This window comes from Mugil cephalus, chromosome 3, assembly GCF_022458985.1.
Source record: "Mugil cephalus isolate CIBA_MC_2020 chromosome 3, CIBA_Mcephalus_1.1, whole genome shotgun sequence".
Taxonomy (NCBI): domain Eukaryota; kingdom Metazoa; phylum Chordata; class Actinopteri; order Mugiliformes; family Mugilidae; genus Mugil; species Mugil cephalus.
This window is the reverse complement of record NC_061772.1, coordinates 31,355,089-31,374,961: the sequence shown is the minus strand read 5'-3', so window position 1 is coordinate 31,374,961 and position 19,873 is coordinate 31,355,089. Positions and strand designations below refer to the sequence as shown.

At 43.7% G+C, this 19,873-nt stretch overlaps 3 protein-coding genes across 4 annotated transcripts in view; 1 reads left to right on the top strand and 2 right to left on the bottom strand.

Annotated features, from left to right (window-relative positions):
• The window catches only part of plekhg4 (pleckstrin homology domain containing, family G (with RhoGef domain) member 4), a 30,038-nt gene extending 25,063 nt beyond the window's left edge, over positions 1 to 4,975 (top strand). The window contains exons 20-23 of the mRNA XM_047580794.1: positions 259 to 385; positions 468 to 562; positions 1,162 to 1,364; positions 4,740 to 4,975. Of these exons, the coding sequence (XP_047436750.1) occupies positions 259 to 385; positions 468 to 562; positions 1,162 to 1,364; positions 4,740 to 4,778 (464 nt within the window). The 3' untranslated portion in view covers positions 4,779 to 4,975. The remainder of the gene's footprint in view (positions 1 to 258; positions 386 to 467; positions 563 to 1,161; positions 1,365 to 4,739) is intronic.
• Positions 4,976 to 5,269: 294 nt separating this feature from the next.
• On the bottom strand, positions 5,270 to 9,104 carry LOC125005573 (ras-related protein Rab-8B). The gene is made up of 8 exons (XM_047581021.1): positions 8,922 to 9,104; positions 8,149 to 8,209; positions 8,014 to 8,074; positions 7,844 to 7,921; positions 7,672 to 7,761; positions 7,474 to 7,539; positions 6,245 to 6,295; positions 5,270 to 6,124 (listed from the first exon to the last, which is right to left on the bottom strand). Exons 1-8 carry the CDS (start codon positions 9,043 to 9,045, stop codon positions 6,035 to 6,037), a joined length of 621 nt encoding a protein of 206 aa, XP_047436977.1. The 5' UTR covers positions 9,046 to 9,104; the 3' UTR covers positions 5,270 to 6,034.
• Positions 9,105 to 14,617: 5,513 nt separating this feature from the next.
• Positions 14,618 to 19,701, bottom strand: LOC125005568 (treponemal membrane protein B-like). 2 transcript variants are annotated; one of them, XM_047581014.1, is made up of 5 exons: positions 19,615 to 19,701; positions 19,397 to 19,520; positions 15,326 to 16,327; positions 15,059 to 15,222; positions 14,618 to 14,949 (listed from the first exon to the last, which is right to left on the bottom strand). In XM_047581014.1, exons 3-5 carry the CDS (start codon positions 16,307 to 16,309, stop codon positions 14,919 to 14,921), a joined length of 1,179 nt encoding a protein of 392 aa, XP_047436970.1. In that variant the 5' UTR covers positions 16,310 to 16,327; positions 19,397 to 19,520; positions 19,615 to 19,701; the 3' UTR covers positions 14,618 to 14,918. The 2 variants fall into 2 exon arrangements, with proteins under 2 accessions (XP_047436970.1, XP_047436969.1); XM_047581013.1 differs by having other exon boundaries at positions 19,397 to 19,665.
• Positions 19,702 to 19,873: the final 172 nt, after the last annotated feature.

Below are 19,873 nucleotides of genomic sequence, written 5' to 3'. Positions count from 1 at the left end.
CATTCACTCACTCATTCATTCATTCATTCACTCACTCATTCACTCACTCACTCATTCATTCATTCACTCACTCATTCATTCACTCACTCATTCATTCATTCATCCACTCACTCATTAATTCACTCACTCATTCACTCACTCATTCATTCATTCATTTACTCATTCACTCATTCATCCACTCACTCATTAATTCACTCACTCATCACTTACTTATTCATGCTATCACCTGATGAACCAGTGAGTGTGTCCTTGTCTCAGGAGCCAGGACCAGGGCGTCCATCGCCGTCTCCGTCTTTGACTCCAACCCTTTCAAACGTGGATCTCTGACCTCTGACCCCACGGCTTCATCTGGTCTGCTGGGACCCCTCAACCTGCACCTGTACAGGTAGGAGGAGTCCAGGAGGAGGAGGAGGAGGAGACCATGTTGTGTTTACTGACCTGTTGTTGTGTTTGTCTTCCTCCCACAGTCGGACGCTGTCCTCCCCGCCCGCCGCTGAGACCTCCTTCAGCTCCTCCTGCATCGAGGAGGAGGAGCAGGAGACGAGCAGCCAGCCCTCCATGAGTACGTACACACCTGTAGCTGTAGCCCCGCCCCTCCATGAGTACGTACACACCTGTAGCTGTAGCCCCGCCCCTCCATGAGTATGTACACACCTGTAGCTGTAGCCCCGCCCCTCCATGAGTACGTACACATCTGTAGCTGTAGCCCCGCCCCTCCATGAGTACGTACACACCTATAGCTGTAGCCCCGCCCCTCCATGAGTATGTACACACCTGTAGCCCCGCCCCCTTCCTGCTGCTGCTCAGCCAATAGGACGTAGACTTCACAACAACAACAAACCACGATGATCAAGTTAATCTGTTAATGTCACATCCTGATGGACAGAAGTTCAGAAGCACTTGTTGTTTTTATTTTTTATTTTTATTTATTTGTATTTTTTTATCAAATTGTCTTATTTCAAACTCAAATCCCAGAATTCTGACTGCTGTACTTCACCAGGCTTTAGGGGGCGCTGTCTCACATATAGTCACTAATTAGAGAAGAGGAGCAGACTTTTTATTAGATGATGATGACCCCCCCCCCCCATTATTATTAATAATAATAATAACAACACAACAAACAGCTTCATCCAATAAAACCGTCGTCTTCTGTCTCTGCAGCCACAGAGAGTTCTGGTTCTGGTTCTGGTTCTGGTTCTGGTTCATCCTCTCGTTGTTTCTCCGGCTCCACTGGATCCGACAGCGGCTGCGTCTCCTCCCACCTCCAGGAGGTGCTGCCCGAGGAGCCCGGCCCTCCCGCCCCCTCCTCCTCCACCTCCTCCTCCACCTCCTCCGCCTCCATCAAACAGCTCCTCTCATCAGCCGTGAGTTCACTCGTCTCATCCTTTAGACCTTTAGACACCGGGTCCAACACTGGTCTCTGCAGGGACTGAGATAAACCTGGTCCAGAGATAAACCTGGTCCAGAGATAAACCAGGTCCAGAGATAAACCAGGTCCAGAGATAAACCTGGTCCAGAGATAAACCTGGTCCAGAGATAAACCTGGTCCTGACATAAACCTGGTCCTGACATAAACCAGGTCCAGAGATAAACCTGGTCCTCGTCTCAGACTCTAATGTAGAGTTTATTATCCAGTAGAAAGTGGAAACTGTCCTCTGAGCTGCAGCAGAGACACAACTATGGACATCAGAGGACAACACAGACATGGGGGGTGTATCTGGACCACAGGACCAGGTCCCACATAGAACTGGTCCCGGTTGAATAGGAGGTGAGAGAATAAATATGGTTAAAGATATAAAATCCAAACTTTAAACTCATTAGACGTTGTCTCTGATTGGACGTAGTCTCCGTCCCGTCCCTCTGAGGCGCCAGTGTTTGAGGAGCTGCTATAAGCTATAAGCTATAAGCTAACAGACATCGTCGTCTCCTCGTGTTCGTGGTTTCTTCCTTCTCTTACAGCTGCTCTAGTTCTTCTTCTCTGTTTTCTTGTATCTGTGCGGCTGTGTTACAGCGCCACCCACAGGCCGGTTACCAGTGGTGTCTGTCACCAGAGGGCGCTGCTGTGCAGGGGAGGATTAGCTTTTAGCTTTTATAAGTTAAGGATAAATGATCTGTACACACTTATTGTGGTGTAGTTGTGTGAATAGTTGTGTTGATGCTGCAGTGTTGAGGACTGATGAACTGCTGAAGATCAGGAACCAGAGCTTTTCCTATCGTCTGATTTGAAGTGAGGGGCAGGTCTAGCTAGCTCAGCTAACATACGTAAGGTAACACACTGGTAGCGATAAACAAATCTCACGATACGACACGATATTCAGCCGACGATACGATTTGATATGATTCAACAGACTCACATCATTTCTGCCAGATTTTAAAGGGACAGTGTGAACGTGGTGACATCTTGTTACTGCTCCATTGATTTGGATTGAATTAATTTAACTGGAAACTGAAAGCATCAGTTACACAACATATGCTGTGACTGGACAGAGTCTACAGCTTGGAAATGCTGGAAAATGAATCAAAGCTGTGGTGAGACAGTTGTGTTATTATGAAATAAATCCGTTTTCATATCTGTTTTGACAAATACCTATGAGCCTTTCAGTGGCGTTCACATTACCTGCATGTTTAATTTAACCGATCTATAATGTATCATAAATATATTCAATTCAGTTTTATTTATATAGCGACAATAACAACACAAAGTGTCTCAAGACGCTTCACAAAAATCAGCCTGAGGGAAAAACTCACTTTACCAGGAAGAAACCTGGAGCAGAACCAGCTCATATGAAAACCAGCCATGGAGCCTCCTTCCATTTACCACCTTCTTTTTCAGAGGAGCAACTAGATTTAGAGTTGTACTAAGTGATGCTGTCAGGCTGTCAACAAAATAATCTATTTGTGATGGAGTTAGATTGTGGTTGCTGACATCCACATCACTAACATAAGGCACTGAGGTAAATACTGAAGGTATTAATTCCTTATATCTAGTTACAGCATCATCAGATAAGTGTCGACCATAACGAAATGTCTTTACAATTTCTGTGTAATTACTTATAGTAAATTCAAATGTTAAAGAGAATGATCGGACAATAGAGGGTTGTGAGAATATACGGTTAGACCTTCAGTTTCTATGCCATAAGTTAGTACAAGATCTAAGGTGTGATTGAAACAGTGAGTTGAGCCATTTACATTCTGAGAAAAGCCAATTGAGTCTAATAATGACATAAATGAAGAGCAAATACCGTCACTGCCAGCATCAACATGGATGTTAAAGTCACCTACTATAATGACTTTATCTGTTCTAAGCACTAAATCACAGAGAAACTCAGAGAATTCAGATAAAAACTCAGAGAAAGGAGCAGGTGGGCGATACACCACAACAAAGAGAACTGGTTTCTGTGTTTTACAGTCTGGATGAGCAAGACTAAGAGTAAGTAAAGCTTTGTTTAGGTCTAGGGTTAATACATAAATCAGAGTGGAAGATTGCTGCCACTCCTCCTCCTCGGCCTGAGCCTCCAGGAATGTGATAGTTACTATGACTGGGTGGCCTGGACTCATTTAAACTGACATACTCATCATCCTGCAGCCACGTTTCAGTCAAACTAAATAGATCAATCTGATGATCAGTTATCAAATCGGTCACTAGAAGAGATTTAGATGAGAGAGACCTGACAAATATGTGTCTGACATTTATAATAAACCAAACGGACTGAAAATCGGTTGAAATCCAGTGAGTTGTGATGATTTTAATCATTGACAGACCTCTGCCTCCGTTCACTAATATAATCAGTAGACGCTTCCCCCTGAGCAAGATGGCGACGTGATGACGTATTGTTCCAGTGGACAGAGACGATGGAGGCGGCATCTAGTGTTTATATCTACGGGCTTTAGGCGCATGAACGCGACGTAGCCACGCTATCCTGTTTAGCCACGCTATCCTCTCCTCAGGCTGCCTCCGTGAACATGAAGAGGAGACGCTGGCCTGTGTTTAAAGAGAGTATGTAGATGGGTGACTTGTTAGAAATGCTTTACAGTGACACTGTAACACAGCTGCAGGGGAGGATTTTAATATTAATATTAATGAGTTGATCATGTAGTTTATCGATGGTTTGATTATAGATGGAATGTAACTGGTGATACGTGGGGAGCTGTCCACCTGCCTGTGGTGCTGAAACGTGTGTCTGTCATATGTGTGTGTGGTGACTTTGTGTATTGATTGCTGTGTATTGGGAGTTCACCGTTCACGCCATGAGTCATGCATTGTGATTTTACTGTCACATTGTTTGATCCTGCGTATTTGATCCAGTCAGATCTTGAACTCTGCCAGTTGGTGGCGCTGTTGATATGATGATATCAGAGCTATATGTGATCAGAGAGCCACAGTGGAGTGGTGGTTAGCACTGATGCCTCCCAGTGACAAGGTCTGGGTTTGAGTCCGACTCAGGCCTCTTCTGCTGCTGCTGTGTTGATGGTGATATTTCTGGATTTCATTATTTTTTTCTATGTTTAACATGTTTGTTGTTCAAGTAGCTTCTTCAGTTCTGAGAGACTAGTAGGAAATTCAGGTTTAAATGGGAAAAAACTCAGTGGCTGCACTCACCAGAAACTTGTTGTGTTAGTTTGTGTGTGGAGAAAACGCAGCAGTTAATGAGTGAATGCACCAGGACGAAGAAGATGATGGTGAAGAAGATGGTTGTTGATCAGCTGATCTCATGACCTCATGTTTCCTGTGTTGTCAGAAATCTGCTGCTGTCGTCAGTCCAGCTACCATGGTGTGATCAGCTGACCTGTTCATCCACTCATCTCTGCTGCACATGTGTGACTTCCTGGTTCATGTGTTCATCTGATCACATGACTGATGGTTTGTTGTTTATTTACTGTAAATAATGTTGTTGTTGTTGATCAGCTGTTCATGTGTAAATAAACATCTGACTCTTTTCTTACGTCAACAATAAACAGTTTGTTGAAAACTGAACCACGGGTTGGATTTTATTCAGAGAACGGATCCGACCCGGTTCGGGACCCAGTTCTGGACCCGGTTCTGGACCCGGTTCTGGACCCGGTGTCATGATCAGATTTTCTGATGCTAAACCTGGAGTTTGTTCTCAGGTCAGAATGACTCAGTGAATGAATGAATGAATGAATGAATGCAGCAGCTGGAGCCAATCATCAGCCTCTGAACACGTGAACAATCACTCAGGCACTTTGTTCACGTGTTCATCACTATCTGTTCATGTTTTCATTAGTAACAGTCGACAGAAGGAACAAATGTATAAAATCAGTTTATTAAACGAGGAAATAAAAAAATAAAGTCGTCCAATCAGAGCTCAGTAACACAAACAATAAGAAAAACAAACGTTGGTTCTTGCATAGAGTTAGAAAGTGCAAACAAACAAACAAACACTGGTTCAGGATTCACGTTTCCTTCATTGGTTAAAGACGGCTGGAAGAGGCATGTCAGCCATCTTTGTAGTCCTGGCATAAAAGTAACATAAAACACTCTGAGGAGGAATGATAGAGATCAGTAATAATAATAATATTTATAATAAAGTTCTGTTTCTATTAAAATAAAACTTTTCTGATGTTTTTGTGAACGCGTCATTTAAACTGAACTCAGTTATTCATTTCGTTCAAAGACGAGTTCATGGATTCATCAGGAACGACTCTGGTTTCCTGTAAACGTGTAACTCTGTTCTGATCTGACTGACGTCTATGAGGCGGAATGAGGTCTGGATGAATGGATGAATGAGTGAATGAGTGAATGAGGTCTGGATGAATGGATGAATGAGTGAATGGATGAATGGATGAATGAGTGAATGAGGTCTGGATGAATGAGTGAATGGATGAATGAGTGAATGTCGTTCTCTCCCTGTAACAGTTTAATTCAGTCTCTTCGGCTCCTTCACGTCGGCTCGTCCTCCTTCGTCCACTCGTCTCCCTCAAAACAGCAGAAGAAGAAAAAGAAGGAGGAGTCACAGCCGGGGTGGGGGTGGGGTTCCCCTGTGAGCAGAGGCGGGGCTTCAGGAGGCTCCGCCTACAACAGCAAACACCTGAACAGACTCTTCTTGGAGCGGGACTCTGTGATCTTCACTGGACCTCCTCCTCCTGAGGGGCTGCTGTCAGTCTGCAGGAGGAGGTGGGAGGGGAGGAGGAGCATGTGGAGGAGGAGAAGGAGGAGGAGGAGGTCAATGAGCCGAGTGATAAACTGGTAGTGTTTGTGGTTTCCTACAGTTCCTGAACTCACCATCTTCCTGTTGAGTCTGGTCATGATGTCTCTGGCTAATGTGACGAAGGCCTGAGGAGGAGCAGGAGGAGGAGGAGCAGGAGGAGGAGGTTGAGGAGGAGCAGGGAGGAGGAAGAGGAGGAGGAGCAGGGAGGAGGAGGAGCAGAGAGGAGGAGGAGGAGGAGGAGGAGGAGATCTCTTTAGTTATTTACATCATAAATCTGTTTAACTCCAGATGGTTCATGTTAATGAGCCTCGTTTCTTCTCAACGTTTCTATCCAGCGTCTAATAACTGTCACAGTCTGATGGTTTAATTTTAATAATTAATCGTGTAAATGGAACCAAAACAAAGAGAAGAAGAGTGTTTGTAGAGGAGACGTTTCATCTTGTTCAGGTCTGAGGGTCTGGACGAAGTTTGAGGTTTAAATTTAAACGGACTGGACCGGTTCCTGTTTCTGAATGAAGTCCATTAAAACGTGACCTGATGACTGACAACGTTCAGGTTAAAACTCTCTGGGTGCAGATGTTTTTATGATCTTCTAATATATGTGTTGTTTGTATCTTTTAACCCTGTAACTGTCCTTGTCCCAGTTTAAATGCAGCACAAGAAAAACGAATAACTGACAGGAACATGTTCTCCTCCTCCACACCAGGGGGCGATACGTGTCTTTTCAGCGGGTTAATATCATGTTAATATCATGCCGCTTTCCGGTTGACCTGTTACGTCATATAATAAACGAGTTGTTCATGCGGCAGAACCGGCATTTAACCAACAACCAGAGGGACAATAGAACATTGTGTAATCGCGTACGTAATGTTCACGCTGCTTCTGGTGCAGGTAAGATCATCGCAGACGCTTCTTCTTCTTCTTGGATGTTTTTGTTCAGGGTCACACACGTTATCCGACTGAAAACTGAGATTCTCTGTTTACGTGCCGGAGAAAATCGAATCCAGTCGCATTATCTGATCGGATAATGAGAACGTAACGTGTTTAAATGAACTTACGTTCTCCTGTTAGAGTCCGATTAAGGCAATAATTCGTTTTTCTGTTTGTTTTTTAATGGGACAAACCTGGTTCAATAAGGGATAAATAAAAAATAACTAAAAACGATTATTTAGTTTTTATATTTGCACCATCATTTCCATTATTATTTAGTATCTTTTGTTTTCTTTGTGTGTTTTATGTATGTTCCTATTAAAAACCATTCAAATAACTAACGGACGGAGGAAACAACTAAACCCGGACTCACCTCGTCCACGTTGATGCTGGACTTGGCGCTTGTCTCCAGGAACTTAACGCCACAGTCGATGGCGAGCTACGGTAAAGACGTTAAAGACGTTAAAGACACGTGTTGCTCTCAGGAAAAACATCAATGAGTTCGTCTCACGTCTTTTTTTTTTTTAGTGTCCTCTCTTAATCGGGACAATGAGAAGTGAAGTGGACAAACCTTCTCTCCTTTCTCCTTGGACACTTGTCTCTTGTCGTTCATGTCACACTTGTTTCCCAGAACCATCCTCTCCACGTCTGAGGAGGCGTGCTGTAAAATAAACCAGCCAATCACAAAGCAGGACAGGAGGGCCGGTGGGCGGAGCTTCTGAGCTCCTGAGGGCGTGGCCTACCTCCTCTATGTTACGTATCCAGTTCCTGATGTTATCAAAGGACTTTTCATTGGTGATGTCATAGACGAGCATGATGCCCTGAACAGGAGGAGGAGCAGACTCATGAATATTTAATGAATAAGTCACGTGTTGATTGACAGGTGATATCAGAGCGAGGGGGCGTGTCCTACCATGGCTCCTCTGTAATAGGCTGTGGTGATGGTCCTGAACCTCTCCTGACCAGCCGTGTCCCTGCACACAACATCAACCAATCAAAGCCCAGCAGCCGAGCATCATGGGAGCTGGAGTTCTAGAGCTCAACTCACCAGATCTGAAGTTTGATTTTCTTTCCATCCATTTCAATGGTCCTGATCTTGAAGTCGATTCCTGAAACAAACATTCAGAGACGATGATGAAGACGATGAAGATGTTGAAGATGACTGGGTTGGATCAGCTGACTGAGCCTCGTTAAAGAGGAACTCGATATTTTCACCACAGTCACTTCCTGTCTGAGCACAGCTGCTTCCTGCTGTTTGGCTGATGACCTCTTTCTCTCTTTCTCCTCCTCCTCCTCTTCCATGAACATGAACACACACACACACACACACACACACACACACACACACACACACACACACACACACACTGCCACATGTGATCAGGTCCTGGTCTGACCTTTGACCCAGACTAGACCTCTGGACCCTTCAGCCTACGTTACCCATGAGGCACCGGGGCAGAGCGTCTTCTCCTACTTGTTTTCATTGTTCTGCTGTTCAGCAGTCACTGACATGTTAGTGACGTCACACCACAGGAGGAGGAAGAGGAGCAGTGATGGAGAAGGAGGAGGAAGAGGAGGAAGAGGAGCAGTGATGGAGGAGGAGGAGGAAGAGGAGGAAGAGGAGCAGTGATGGAGGAGGAGGAGGAAGAGGAGCAGTGATGGAGAAGGAGGACGTCAAATGTCACTAACCAGCTGCCCCCTCCTTCCCGGAAACACTTTCTGTTTCCTGGTCTAGCAGCCGTTAGCTTGTAGCCTGTGAAGCTAAGCAGCAGGAGCAGGAGGAGGAGGAGCAGGAGGAGGAGGAGGAGGAGGAGGACTCACCGATGGTGGAGATGAAGGTGGTGTTGAAGGCGTCCTCGCTGAACCTGAAGAGGAGACATGTCTTCCCGACGCCGCTGTCTCCGATCAGCAGCAGCTTGAATAAGTAGTCGTACGTCTTCGCCATATTCCCGGAAACTGACACATACCCACAATGCACCGCGGCCGCATCGGAGACGCGCCCTTCACAATAAAACACAAACCACTTTTAGTTCGTTTTCAGTTCACACATTATGCCACAACATTATGACCACAGGAAAATAAATTTGATCACTTCACATTCAGCTTTAATGTTATTCCACATGTGGCGATACAGAGCAATTAAAAGCAGTCAGCAGTTAGTGCATGTGGAATAAGATTAAGATTAATAAGATTAACATTGGAGCATCTTAATTATGAGTAATGGGTAATTTCACTAGAACTGAAACAAAAGGGCAAATAAATGTGTCTTTTATTCTTTTCTATTAAACAATAGAAAAAATCTGCATGTAAACAGGACTGGAACTAAAACATGTTATAAATAACATTTAAATCTTTCACTGTAGATGATTTATGAAAGGAAAAGCATTAGACTTTTATTAATCTCCTTGAGTTCATTGGAGTAAACACCTTCTGAACTAGCTCTGGTTGTTAGAAGGTTTCCATTTGAATTCCATGGTTTCTTGAACAGACTGGTGAGTTTCCTCCTCCAGGTCCAGGATCAGCTGATCTCTCTGCTCATGTTTAATGGATCATGCCACAGTTTCTTGTCACTTTCACTTAAATAAATTGTGCACGCTTGCAAGTGAAATCACGGTGCTTCTGGTTTGTCAGCACAACACAACAAGGAAGTGGGCCTGGTCACATGACATCCTGCTCACATGTTTTCTTTTTTTTTTTATCGGTTTATGGGTTAAACCACAGACTGTATAATTCTATAGTTCTAATTTTAACACAAATCTTTTATGAAAAGCCAGTGAATTATTGTATTGTTAAATGATCTGAGTCAAAGTGAACCAGGAACACAACAGGAGGGTTATATTTAGTACTAGGACCCTTTCACAGGAACTCCACTTTGAAGTGTTATCTTAATTAGTTTCTAGTTTTGGTTTAACTAGTTCTGAGGCTCTGCTACTCTCCCTTTAATCTCCTCTGTTCTCCAGATACTTTATTTAACAGTTATTATGAAATATGATTTGATTTTATTACACATCATTATTATTATTATACAGCCTGGCCAAAAAAGAAAAGTCACCACCAAATTAAAAGCTCCTCCTTCTAGTCTGTGGGCGGAGCTCCTCCCCTCTAGTCTATGGGCGGAGCTCCTCCCTCTAGTCTGTGGGTTTAGCTCCTCCCTCTACTCTGTGGGCGGAGCTCCTCCAGCTTTGATCCAATAAGAAGCTTCTCCAGTGTCTCCAGTTTCTTCCATCAGTGTTTTTAGTTCAGATCTTGTATTGATGATGTCAGAGTCTGAGTCTCCAGCTCATCCCAAACATTCTCTCTGGGTTCAGGTCTGGACTCTGGTCTGGTCTCATGGTTCCTGAACCTCTTTCTCTATCTGAGCTCCATGAATCCTGGTGGTGTCATCTTGGAATATGGAAAGTTTGAAAGCATGGGGAAATCGATCCTGTTGAGAAGATTGTCACCAGGCTTTTTTCCAGACATCTTCTTGTACAAATCATCATCCATTTTAAATCCGTTGAGTCTTGCTATTTCTTTCACAATTTCTCTGATAACATAATCTTCTGGAGAGGTTCCTGGTTCCTGTTTTTCTTTCTTCAGCCACTCCTCTGTAGTGAGAAAGTCTAATTTTGAGCATAGCTCGATTAAGCTCTGCATGTAAATGCACTGACTCAGACTTAATGAGTTCTTTAATCTTATTTTCACAAGCTTTTATGTCCCCCGAACATCATGAAACCATGGTGTTCTTTGCTTTAGCGGCACCAACGAGATCAGAGGTAACGTTGGTAGCCAAACCAGCCACTGATGCTACTGTTGCTGCTGCACCTATAAAAGGTATTGCTAGTCCTCCTGTGAGGAATGTTATCCCTGCTACTGTCAGGGCAGCTGCACCACCTACAGAGACAGAGCTCCCCACAACTTTAGTGACATTAATGTCTTTCTGACGTTCTTCCATCTCATTGGCCAGGTTCTTCAACTTCTTTGCACTTTCTACCTGCAGATCCAGCCAAGAGAATATTTCTTGGACCAGGAACCTCTCCAGGAGATTATGTTATCAGAGAAATTGTGAAAGAAATAGCAAGACTCAACGGATTTGAAATAGATGACAATTTGTACAAGAAGGTGTCTGTCAAGAAGAGGCTGGATTTACCTGTGATTTCAAACTTCATTCTCACTATTGCAGTTGAAATAGCAGATGAAGAACTGAAAGCTGCCAAGAAAGCTGCAGCAGGCAGCGGAACAGGCAGGACAGGCTAAAGCTGCAGCTAAAGCTACAGCTAAAGCAGCTGGACGTGTGAGTATCAACCACATTAACAGGTGATATCAGGGAGTTATGTCTTTTAAGTGAAAAATGTCCTCGTCCAGATGGATAATGTGTCCTTCTTTGCTCTGTTCAGGCTCTTGGTGGAGCGATTGGACTCGTGTTTACGGTTCCTGAGCTGATTGGCAACTGTAAAGATCTGGACAAATGTGACACAAAAGCCAGTAAATTCCTGAGAGAGAACGCCAGCGCCATCCAGACAACTGCTGAACAGCTGAGAGGAGAACTGGACGAAATGCAGTGAGTCTCAATACAACACTTGCACAATAAAACCTTTTCACAACTATCAGTTCAGTTTTTATTTAGAAACCCGTCACACAGCAGTTCTACTACCCACCACCGAAACCCATGGTTACTGTGTACATATGTAAAACAACGTCCATTTGTTAAAGAGTAGTAGTATAATAAGTACTACTGCACAGCGGGAGGAAGAGTTTGTCACATCTCTGAATGTTTTACATACAACAACCATTAGTAGCTTATTCTTGGTTACTTGGGAAAAGGAGCGGGATAAGCATGTCTTTATTCATCCTTAGATGGATGCATTGAAATGTTTTAATTTAATAGAAGTTTGTTCTTGCTTTGATCTCCGGTTACTACACAACATTTACCAATCAACAGATTATTAGATTATTTTAGATTATGCTTTAATATTTTTAAAGTTACACATCATCTAAGAGACTCGTGGTGAAATCACACAACTCTTGGACACTGGGTCACAGGTACAGATACACTGTAGGGTGGTTTGCAGGTCCTGGTTCGACCTCTCAGTGTGACCACTGGACTGTGATGATGTCCAGAAGACAGACTAATAGTGGCCCCCAGTGCCCGGCAAAACTGAACTGGGGACCTCTGTATGAAACAATGCCCAGCAGGAAACCATGGATGCAGAACATCCACCACAATCCTGGCCGTCTCAGCAACAGAGGGCAACTAGGATAAGACCACAAAGTGTAAAGTATTAAAAAACGTTCAACAGTTGCTAGTACAGGTTTGTTACCTTTGGACCGAGGTAGGCCAGTCACAAAGTCAGGGCAGCAGGGGGCGGTGAGTGGCTTTTCCTGTGGCATAGACAGTACAGGCCATGACGTACTCACAGGTACCTGCTTCCAGTGGAAGGTTACCAGAAGTGGCGTTGGAGGAGCCATAGGGTGGTACCAGGGTGGTGGTGCATCCACATCCCAGAACCTGAGAACGGACAAAGGCAGGTACAAAAAGAAGCCCCAGGGGACCTTCACCAGGACCAGGACCATCATGGAGAGCAGTCTTAACCAATGACTCCCATGTCAGGGAGCCCACCAGGCAGGAGGGAGCATGTTGTCAGAATCCTACAGATACTGTCTGGACGGGGCGTCCGGCTCAGTGTTCTCACTGCCAGGCCAGTAGGCCATGGTGAACCTCAATCAGCCAAACAACAATACCCAACAAGCTTGTTGAGAGTCAAGGCATTTAGCAGATTGAAGGTAGGTTAGGTTTTTATGATCCATCCACACAATAAAAAGAATTTCAGAACCGTCCAACCAGTGATACCATTCCTCCAGGGCGAGCATCACATCAGTACCAGTTCCCAGTTGCCGACATCATCATTTCTCTCTGCAGGGGTCACTTTCTTAGGGGAAAAAAGCACAGAGGTGAAGTTTATTGTCTGCTGTGGGACAGCACTTCACACATACCAACATCTGAGACATCCACCTCAACGATAAATTGGCAAATGGGGTCAGGCTGCACCAGGACGGGGGCAGTGGAGAAGCGCTTCTTGGATTTGTAAAAAGCCTTTTCGCCCGCAGGAGACCAGACAAAAGGGACAGATGAAGATGCTGACTTGGTGAGTGGTGCTACTACCTGACAACCTGCGGTAGAAATGAGAGAACCCAAGGAATCTTTGCAGCTGCTTCCTGGTGCTGTGCCGGGCCATTTGGTGACTGCCTGGACCTTGGCTTGATCCATCTGTACCTGCCCACTCTCCATGATGTAGCCTTGGAAGGCAACTGAGGAAGCATGAAACTCACACTTTTTGCTCTTAACAAACAGTTTGTTCTTTCACAAGCTCTGGAGAACCTGACGCACATGCACAATGTGTTCTTCTAGGCTTGGGAGAAACTGAGAATGTCATTGAGCTATGCAAACACAAAACAGTTCAGGGAATCTCTTAGCACATCATTGACAAGGGCTTGGAAAACTGCGGGGGCATTGATCAAACCAAAAGGCGTGACCAGATACTCAAAATGCCCCAGAGGCATGTTAAAGGAAGTTTTCCGTTAGTCACCTTCTCACTTCCACAGTTTACTGAAGACAGTAGCACCCTGGAGGGACTCGAAAGCTGAAGTGATAAGAGGGAGAAGGTACCTACTCGTTACAGTTGCGTTGTTGAGGTCACGACAATCAGTGCAAGGCCTCAGGGACTTGTCTTTCTTGAATACAAAGAAGAATCCTGCCCCCAGTGGAGAGGATGAGGGGCAGATAAAACCTGCATTGAGCAACTCGCTGATGTCCGTGAGCGGTTATACAGCCTGTTGGTAGGCAGAGCAACGGCAGGCAAGGTGATAGTGACACGGCTGGGGTTTACTGAAGACTTCAGCGAGGACAGAGGGACAAGGAATCCTGGGACAATGAGGCAGAGCAGATTTAAGACAGGAAGAGTGGCAGTGTGAACTCCAGGTAGCAATGCTTCCAACAACCCAGTCTATGACAGGGTGCGTCTTTTGTTGTGGTGTAGCAGTGGTCCAGAGTCTTCGTGTCCCTGGTGGGGCACATCACGTGTTGTCTGTATTTAGACATTTCAAGCTTGAGATCTGCTCTGTTAAAATCCTTGAGAATGTGTTTTCTCCACGTCTGTGATGTTGGAAATTCACACCTGTGGTGGAGTGAACTCCAGCAGTGAATAAAAGAGTCAACAGTTGGCGTGTGTTTCTGTTTAAACACCTATTTAAACATTAGGTCTGTCCCTGTCTGAAACACTGTGGAGGTGAGGAGTTAGTGGCCATTGGCGTTAATATTACACTTGTTTTACTGCTTTGGGTTCAGTTTATGTTCTATCTGTGAGGGGACCTGGGAGAACCAGACTAGAGAGGAGTGAACCTCCTTCAGCAGACAGAGGGTTTAAAGTGAGTCTGTTTTGTGAACTGTTGGCTCATTTTGCTACGTTCTGTGCTTCGTGCCTTGTTTGTGTCGTGGGCCCATTTACAGATGCTGGATTAAACACACAGAAAGACCAGAGTGTTCTTGGTGATCATTTATTAACATAAATGTCCACTACAGTGCAATCAGATGTTCATGCTGATGTAATGACAGAGAACAGATTCTTACTGAAGATCCAGAAATTCATTGTTTTCATTCATTTATTCATTGTTTTTTTCATTTTCAAAGATCTATTTTTTTAAAAAATTTTTTCAGGAAGTGAAACGTCTCCATGAGTTTGAAAAAGGAGTCAAACTCCTTTCTCAGTCTCTGCAGAACGGTCTCATCTTGGCAGTTTTCTTTGCAACTTTACATAGTTTATAATTGTTTCCAATGCAGCGTTAAACTGCAGCTAACCCACCAAACATTTTCCTGTGAAGAACAAAAAACAAGCAATATTACTGATATAATCTGCTCTATTATAGCATTTAAAAAAAATCTCATCTCTTTTCATTGTGAATAATGTTGTATTGAGACTCACTGCATTTCGTCCAGTTCTCCTCTCAGCTGTTTAGCAGTTGTCTGGATGGCGCTGGCGTTCTCTCTCAGGAATTTACTGGCTTTTGTGTCACATTTGTCCAGATCTTTACAGTTGCCAATCAGCTCAGGAACCGTAAACACGAGTCCAATCGCTCCACCAAGAGCCTGAACAGAGCAAAGAAGGACACATTATCCATCTGGACGAGGACATTTTTCATTTAAAAGACATAACTCCCTGATATCACCTGTTAATGTGGTTGATACTCACACGTCCAGCAGCTTTAGCTGTAGCTTTAGCTGCAGCTTTGGCTGCAGCAGCTTTTGCTGCCTGTTCTGCTGCCTGTTTGGCTGCAGCTCTGGCTGCTACAACCTTTGCTGCCTCTTCTGCTGTGGCTTTTGCTATAATAAGCTTAGCTGCTTCTCCTCCTGTGACTTTTGCTGTTATAACTTTAACTGATCCTTCCAGACCAGCTTTTGTTGCAGCTTTTGCAGCTTCTTCTGCAGCAGTTTTTGCCACAGCAGCTGTCGTTGCAACCTTTGCTGCTTCTTTCATTACGTATCTTGTTGTGGCTTCTTCTGCACCTTTCTCTATGGCCTTCGCTGCGAGATCTGCTGCAGCTATCTTGGCAGCTCTCAGTTCTTCATCTGCTATTTCAACTGCAATAGTGAGAATGAAGTTTGAAAGCATGGGGAAATCGATCCTGTTGAGAAGATTGTCACCAGGCTTTTTTCTAGACATCTTCTTGTACAAATCATCATCCATTTTAAATCCGTTGAGTCTTGCTATTTCTTTCACAATTTCTCTGATAACATAATCTTCTGGAGAAGTTCCTGGTTCCTGTTTTTCTTTCTTCAGCCACTCCTCTCTCAGTGACTTCACAAGTTCTTGAATCTTCTTCTTAAGATCTTCCATCTTCTTTGTAATCTCCTCTGCCTCTTCCATGGTGTTCTTTGATTTAACGGCACCAACGATATCAGAGGTAACGTTTGTAGCCAAACCAGCCACTGATGCTACTGTTGCTGCTGCACCTATAAAAGGTATTGCTGCTCCTCCTGTGAGGAATGTTATCCCTGCTACTGTCAGGGCAGCTGCACCACCTACAGAGACAGAGCTCCCTACAACTTTAGTGACATTAATGGCTTTCTGACGTTCTTCCATCTCATTGGCCAGGTTCTCCAACTTCTTTGCACTTTCTTCCTGCAGTTTCAGCCAAGAGAATATTTCTTGGACGAGAGTTTTGACATCACCCATGTTGAGATCACAGTGAGTCTAAAACAAAAACAAGTACAACAGTCAGGAAAGTGAAAGAAAAATATCCTTGAAATTTTGTTGATCAGTACATTGATGATAGCAATAATTTCATCATTTTGTGTGACACTAAGCAAGACTGATGGACCAGTGTGGGTTTGGAGGTTCCCAGGAGAACGCTACTGGTCTGACTGCACTGGGCCAAGGGTGGAGTTTGGTGGAGGGGGGGCGATGGTGGGGGTTGGTTGTTCACACCTGCACCTCACCCCCATACAACACCTTTGAGATGAATTCAATGAGGACTGTGAGCCAGGCCTTTTGCTCCAACATCACTAATGAGCTGCTGGAATAAATACACTCTTAAACCTGTGGAAAGACTTCCCAGATGAGTTGGACTTAGAGACGTCACACTAAAGCCTGGAGATTAAGAATGGACGCCACTGGAGTTCATACTTTTTGAAATATACCATTGTACCGTCTTCTCCCGGAGAAGCTTCTCTAGAGGAATCCCCAGGCATTCCCAGGCCAGAGGGGAGATACAATCCTGGGGCGACCCCGAGGCCTCCTTCTGGGTGGTGTCCTTACCAGATTCCTGGACCACCTCAACTGACTCCTCTGTCTGTGGAGGAGCAGTGGTTCTGCTCTGACCTCCTAACTCTGTCTCTAAGGCTGAACCCAGCCTTCCTGCCAAGGAAACCAAGGAAACTCATTTTGGCCACTTGCACTCGTGATCTTGTTCTTTGGGTCATTCGTTCTTGACCATAGTTGACGGTTGAAACATAGATCTGCTGGTAAATGGAAAGCTTCACCTTAGCTCTCTCTTCACCACGGTTAAGATCGGACTGCTCTGATCCTTCTGTTGATTTCCCGCTCCATCCGACCCTCATTCCTGGATAAGATCTCGAGATGCTTGAAATCCTCCACTTGAGGCAGGACCTCCTCCCCAACCCGGAGTGGGAAATCCACCCTTTTCCGACTGAGAACCATGGCCTCAGACTTGGAGATGCTGATCTTCATCCCAGTTTCTAGGAGAACCACATCACCCGCAAAAAGCAGGGACAAGATCCTCCGACACCCTCCACCCTCCTTCCGGTGACAGAGGACCTGGAACAGGAACAGGAACCTGGAACAGGTCCGACTTACAGCCGGCTACATGGTCCAGACTCTCACTGCTTTGGTCCAGGGCCTGAATGAGAGCTGGTCCGTGGTTCCACGCCCCCGGGATGAAAACCACATTGTTCCTCCTTGTTCTAAGGTTCAACTATCGGATCTTCTTTTCCAGCACCCTGACGTAGACTTTTCCGGGGAGGCCCTATTGTTAGAACACACCCCCTGGTCCCCTTTCTTAAAGCCGGGACTCTGGCTCTGTTTCCCCAAAAAAAGTATGTTGGTGGGATTGAGATATTCCTTAGCTATGTGGCTACAGAACTAGGCTAAAAATGTCCTACGTCTTAATAAAAATGTCTTATTACTTCTCTTTTAATAGTCATGAAATTCTGTGCTACTACATTGTAACATGCTAATACATGAGAAATGTTTATACAAAATACATTTGCAAAAAAGAAAATGACTGAATATGAAAATTTCCTCCACAGTGACTTCACATCTTCGAGCAGTTTTCTTTAACCCTCCATTGTTTCTTTCACTTTTGGTTAGGTTTAATCTTATCTTTACTGATTTAAGATTAGATCTGTCAAATGTGTGAATGGGTAAACGAATGCTCCACCGCAGACAGACCACGCCTGATTTCTGCAGCATTCAGAAGCTTTGAGGTAATTCAGGAGGATGTCCTGGACACTATCTGTCTCTGTGTTGCACTAATAAAGACACACATTAGATAAAGCATCAGATTTGTCCGCTCATGTGTTGATATGAGGATTAAAACGTGACAAAATCCCTTAAGGTCCATTTAGAAAAGATATAAATGTCTGGTTATTTACATGAATCACACATTAACTACTACAGATAATTAAATGAAATGTTCCCTCCTTAAAATACAACCATTCAATGCAACTTATTTCCACCTGAAATATATAACGGATGAATTGGATGAAAGCAGGTAAATCATTTGAGTTCTCTTTTGAATTGCGTGACCTGCATTCTTAATGTGATTTAAAGCTAAACCTGCTGCTCAGTTAGAGGAACCAAGAAGTAAAGAGATGATCAACAAAACATGTGAAAAGCCTGAACAGAGCAGAGCAAGAGTTCACACTTTATAATAACTCCACACTATGAAGCATTATTCAATATGAATTCATCTCTTATGACACATTACTGCTACATTAATAGGAGGAAGTTTATGAATGTAGCTATAGACGCGTTGTTCTTAAATCATTAACATCTATGCAACATGTTTATTAATGGTATGTTCATCATTTCCTAATGATCAGATTATCATTTATAATGTAAATATTTAACATTTCATTTTGAAATATATTTTTCAAGGAGTTATTAGAAAGTCTACATAAATTATGTATTAATTGTTTGTGTAAACTGTGCTACAGAAAATACTATTTAATGAGATTCTTTTCTCCACTTTATTTTATTTAAAGTGCATTAATATAGTGGCAACAGAGCTAAGTGCAATTTACACCGAGCACTTTACTGCAATATGATGTAGGGCACAGTGTAATTCCTGCCAGTGTTTTACACAGACCCCCCCCCCCCCCCCCCCCCCCCCCCCCCCCGGTACAATCTGACCTATTCACATGTTTATGTTCATTATCCCAGTAAAGAAAGTGAATAATTAAGTACTTTTTAAAATAAATATGCCCGGTTTATGTCACTATGTGTTGTTTTGTTGAATTAACTGAAAGTTTAAATTTCCTTTATAAAGTCTCATTGAGCTCACACACGTTCATTAACAATAAATCAATGTTTTATAACAAATGAACCAGTTACAGTAAGAACACATGAAGCATTTATTAACACACACTAATTAATCACCCCATTTATAAACAGCTTACTAACGTCTAATGTAGTTATGTATTACTTTATAAACGATTATTATTCTTTAATTAAGAATTAGTTTCAAAGTAAAACTGATTTTGATTTAAAGAATAAAACAATAAATAAACACTGTGGTCTTACTTTGTGTTGAGCTGAGGCTGGTTGTGTTGAGCTGATGGAGCTGAGGCTCTCGTCTCAAAGGGAACCTTCAGGGTTTCTGTATTTATACCAGGATGGAGGTGAAAGTGAAAGTACTGAAGATTTCCTGCAGCGATCCAGAAAGAAATGAACTCAGATTTCCATCTTTTCCTGATCAGGACAAACAGTTTCCCTGGTTTCCTGTAAACCACATGATTTACCTGAACACACTGCTTCCATGTTCAAGGCCATAAGAGCCTGATGTGTCTGGACTTTACTCAACATCTGCACAGTTTGACTGTAACTCATTAATAACTGTTCTAAGGTCCAGTCTTCAATAATTAACATGGGTCTGAGTGTAGAAATGGGGCGCGGTTCTTCAGAGGAACAGACCTAAAGGACATTTATGCAGCGTCACCTGGTTCTGATTTGTGTTTGCAGACTCTGTCCTGTTCTCTAAGAAGTGAGATAAGATAAGGT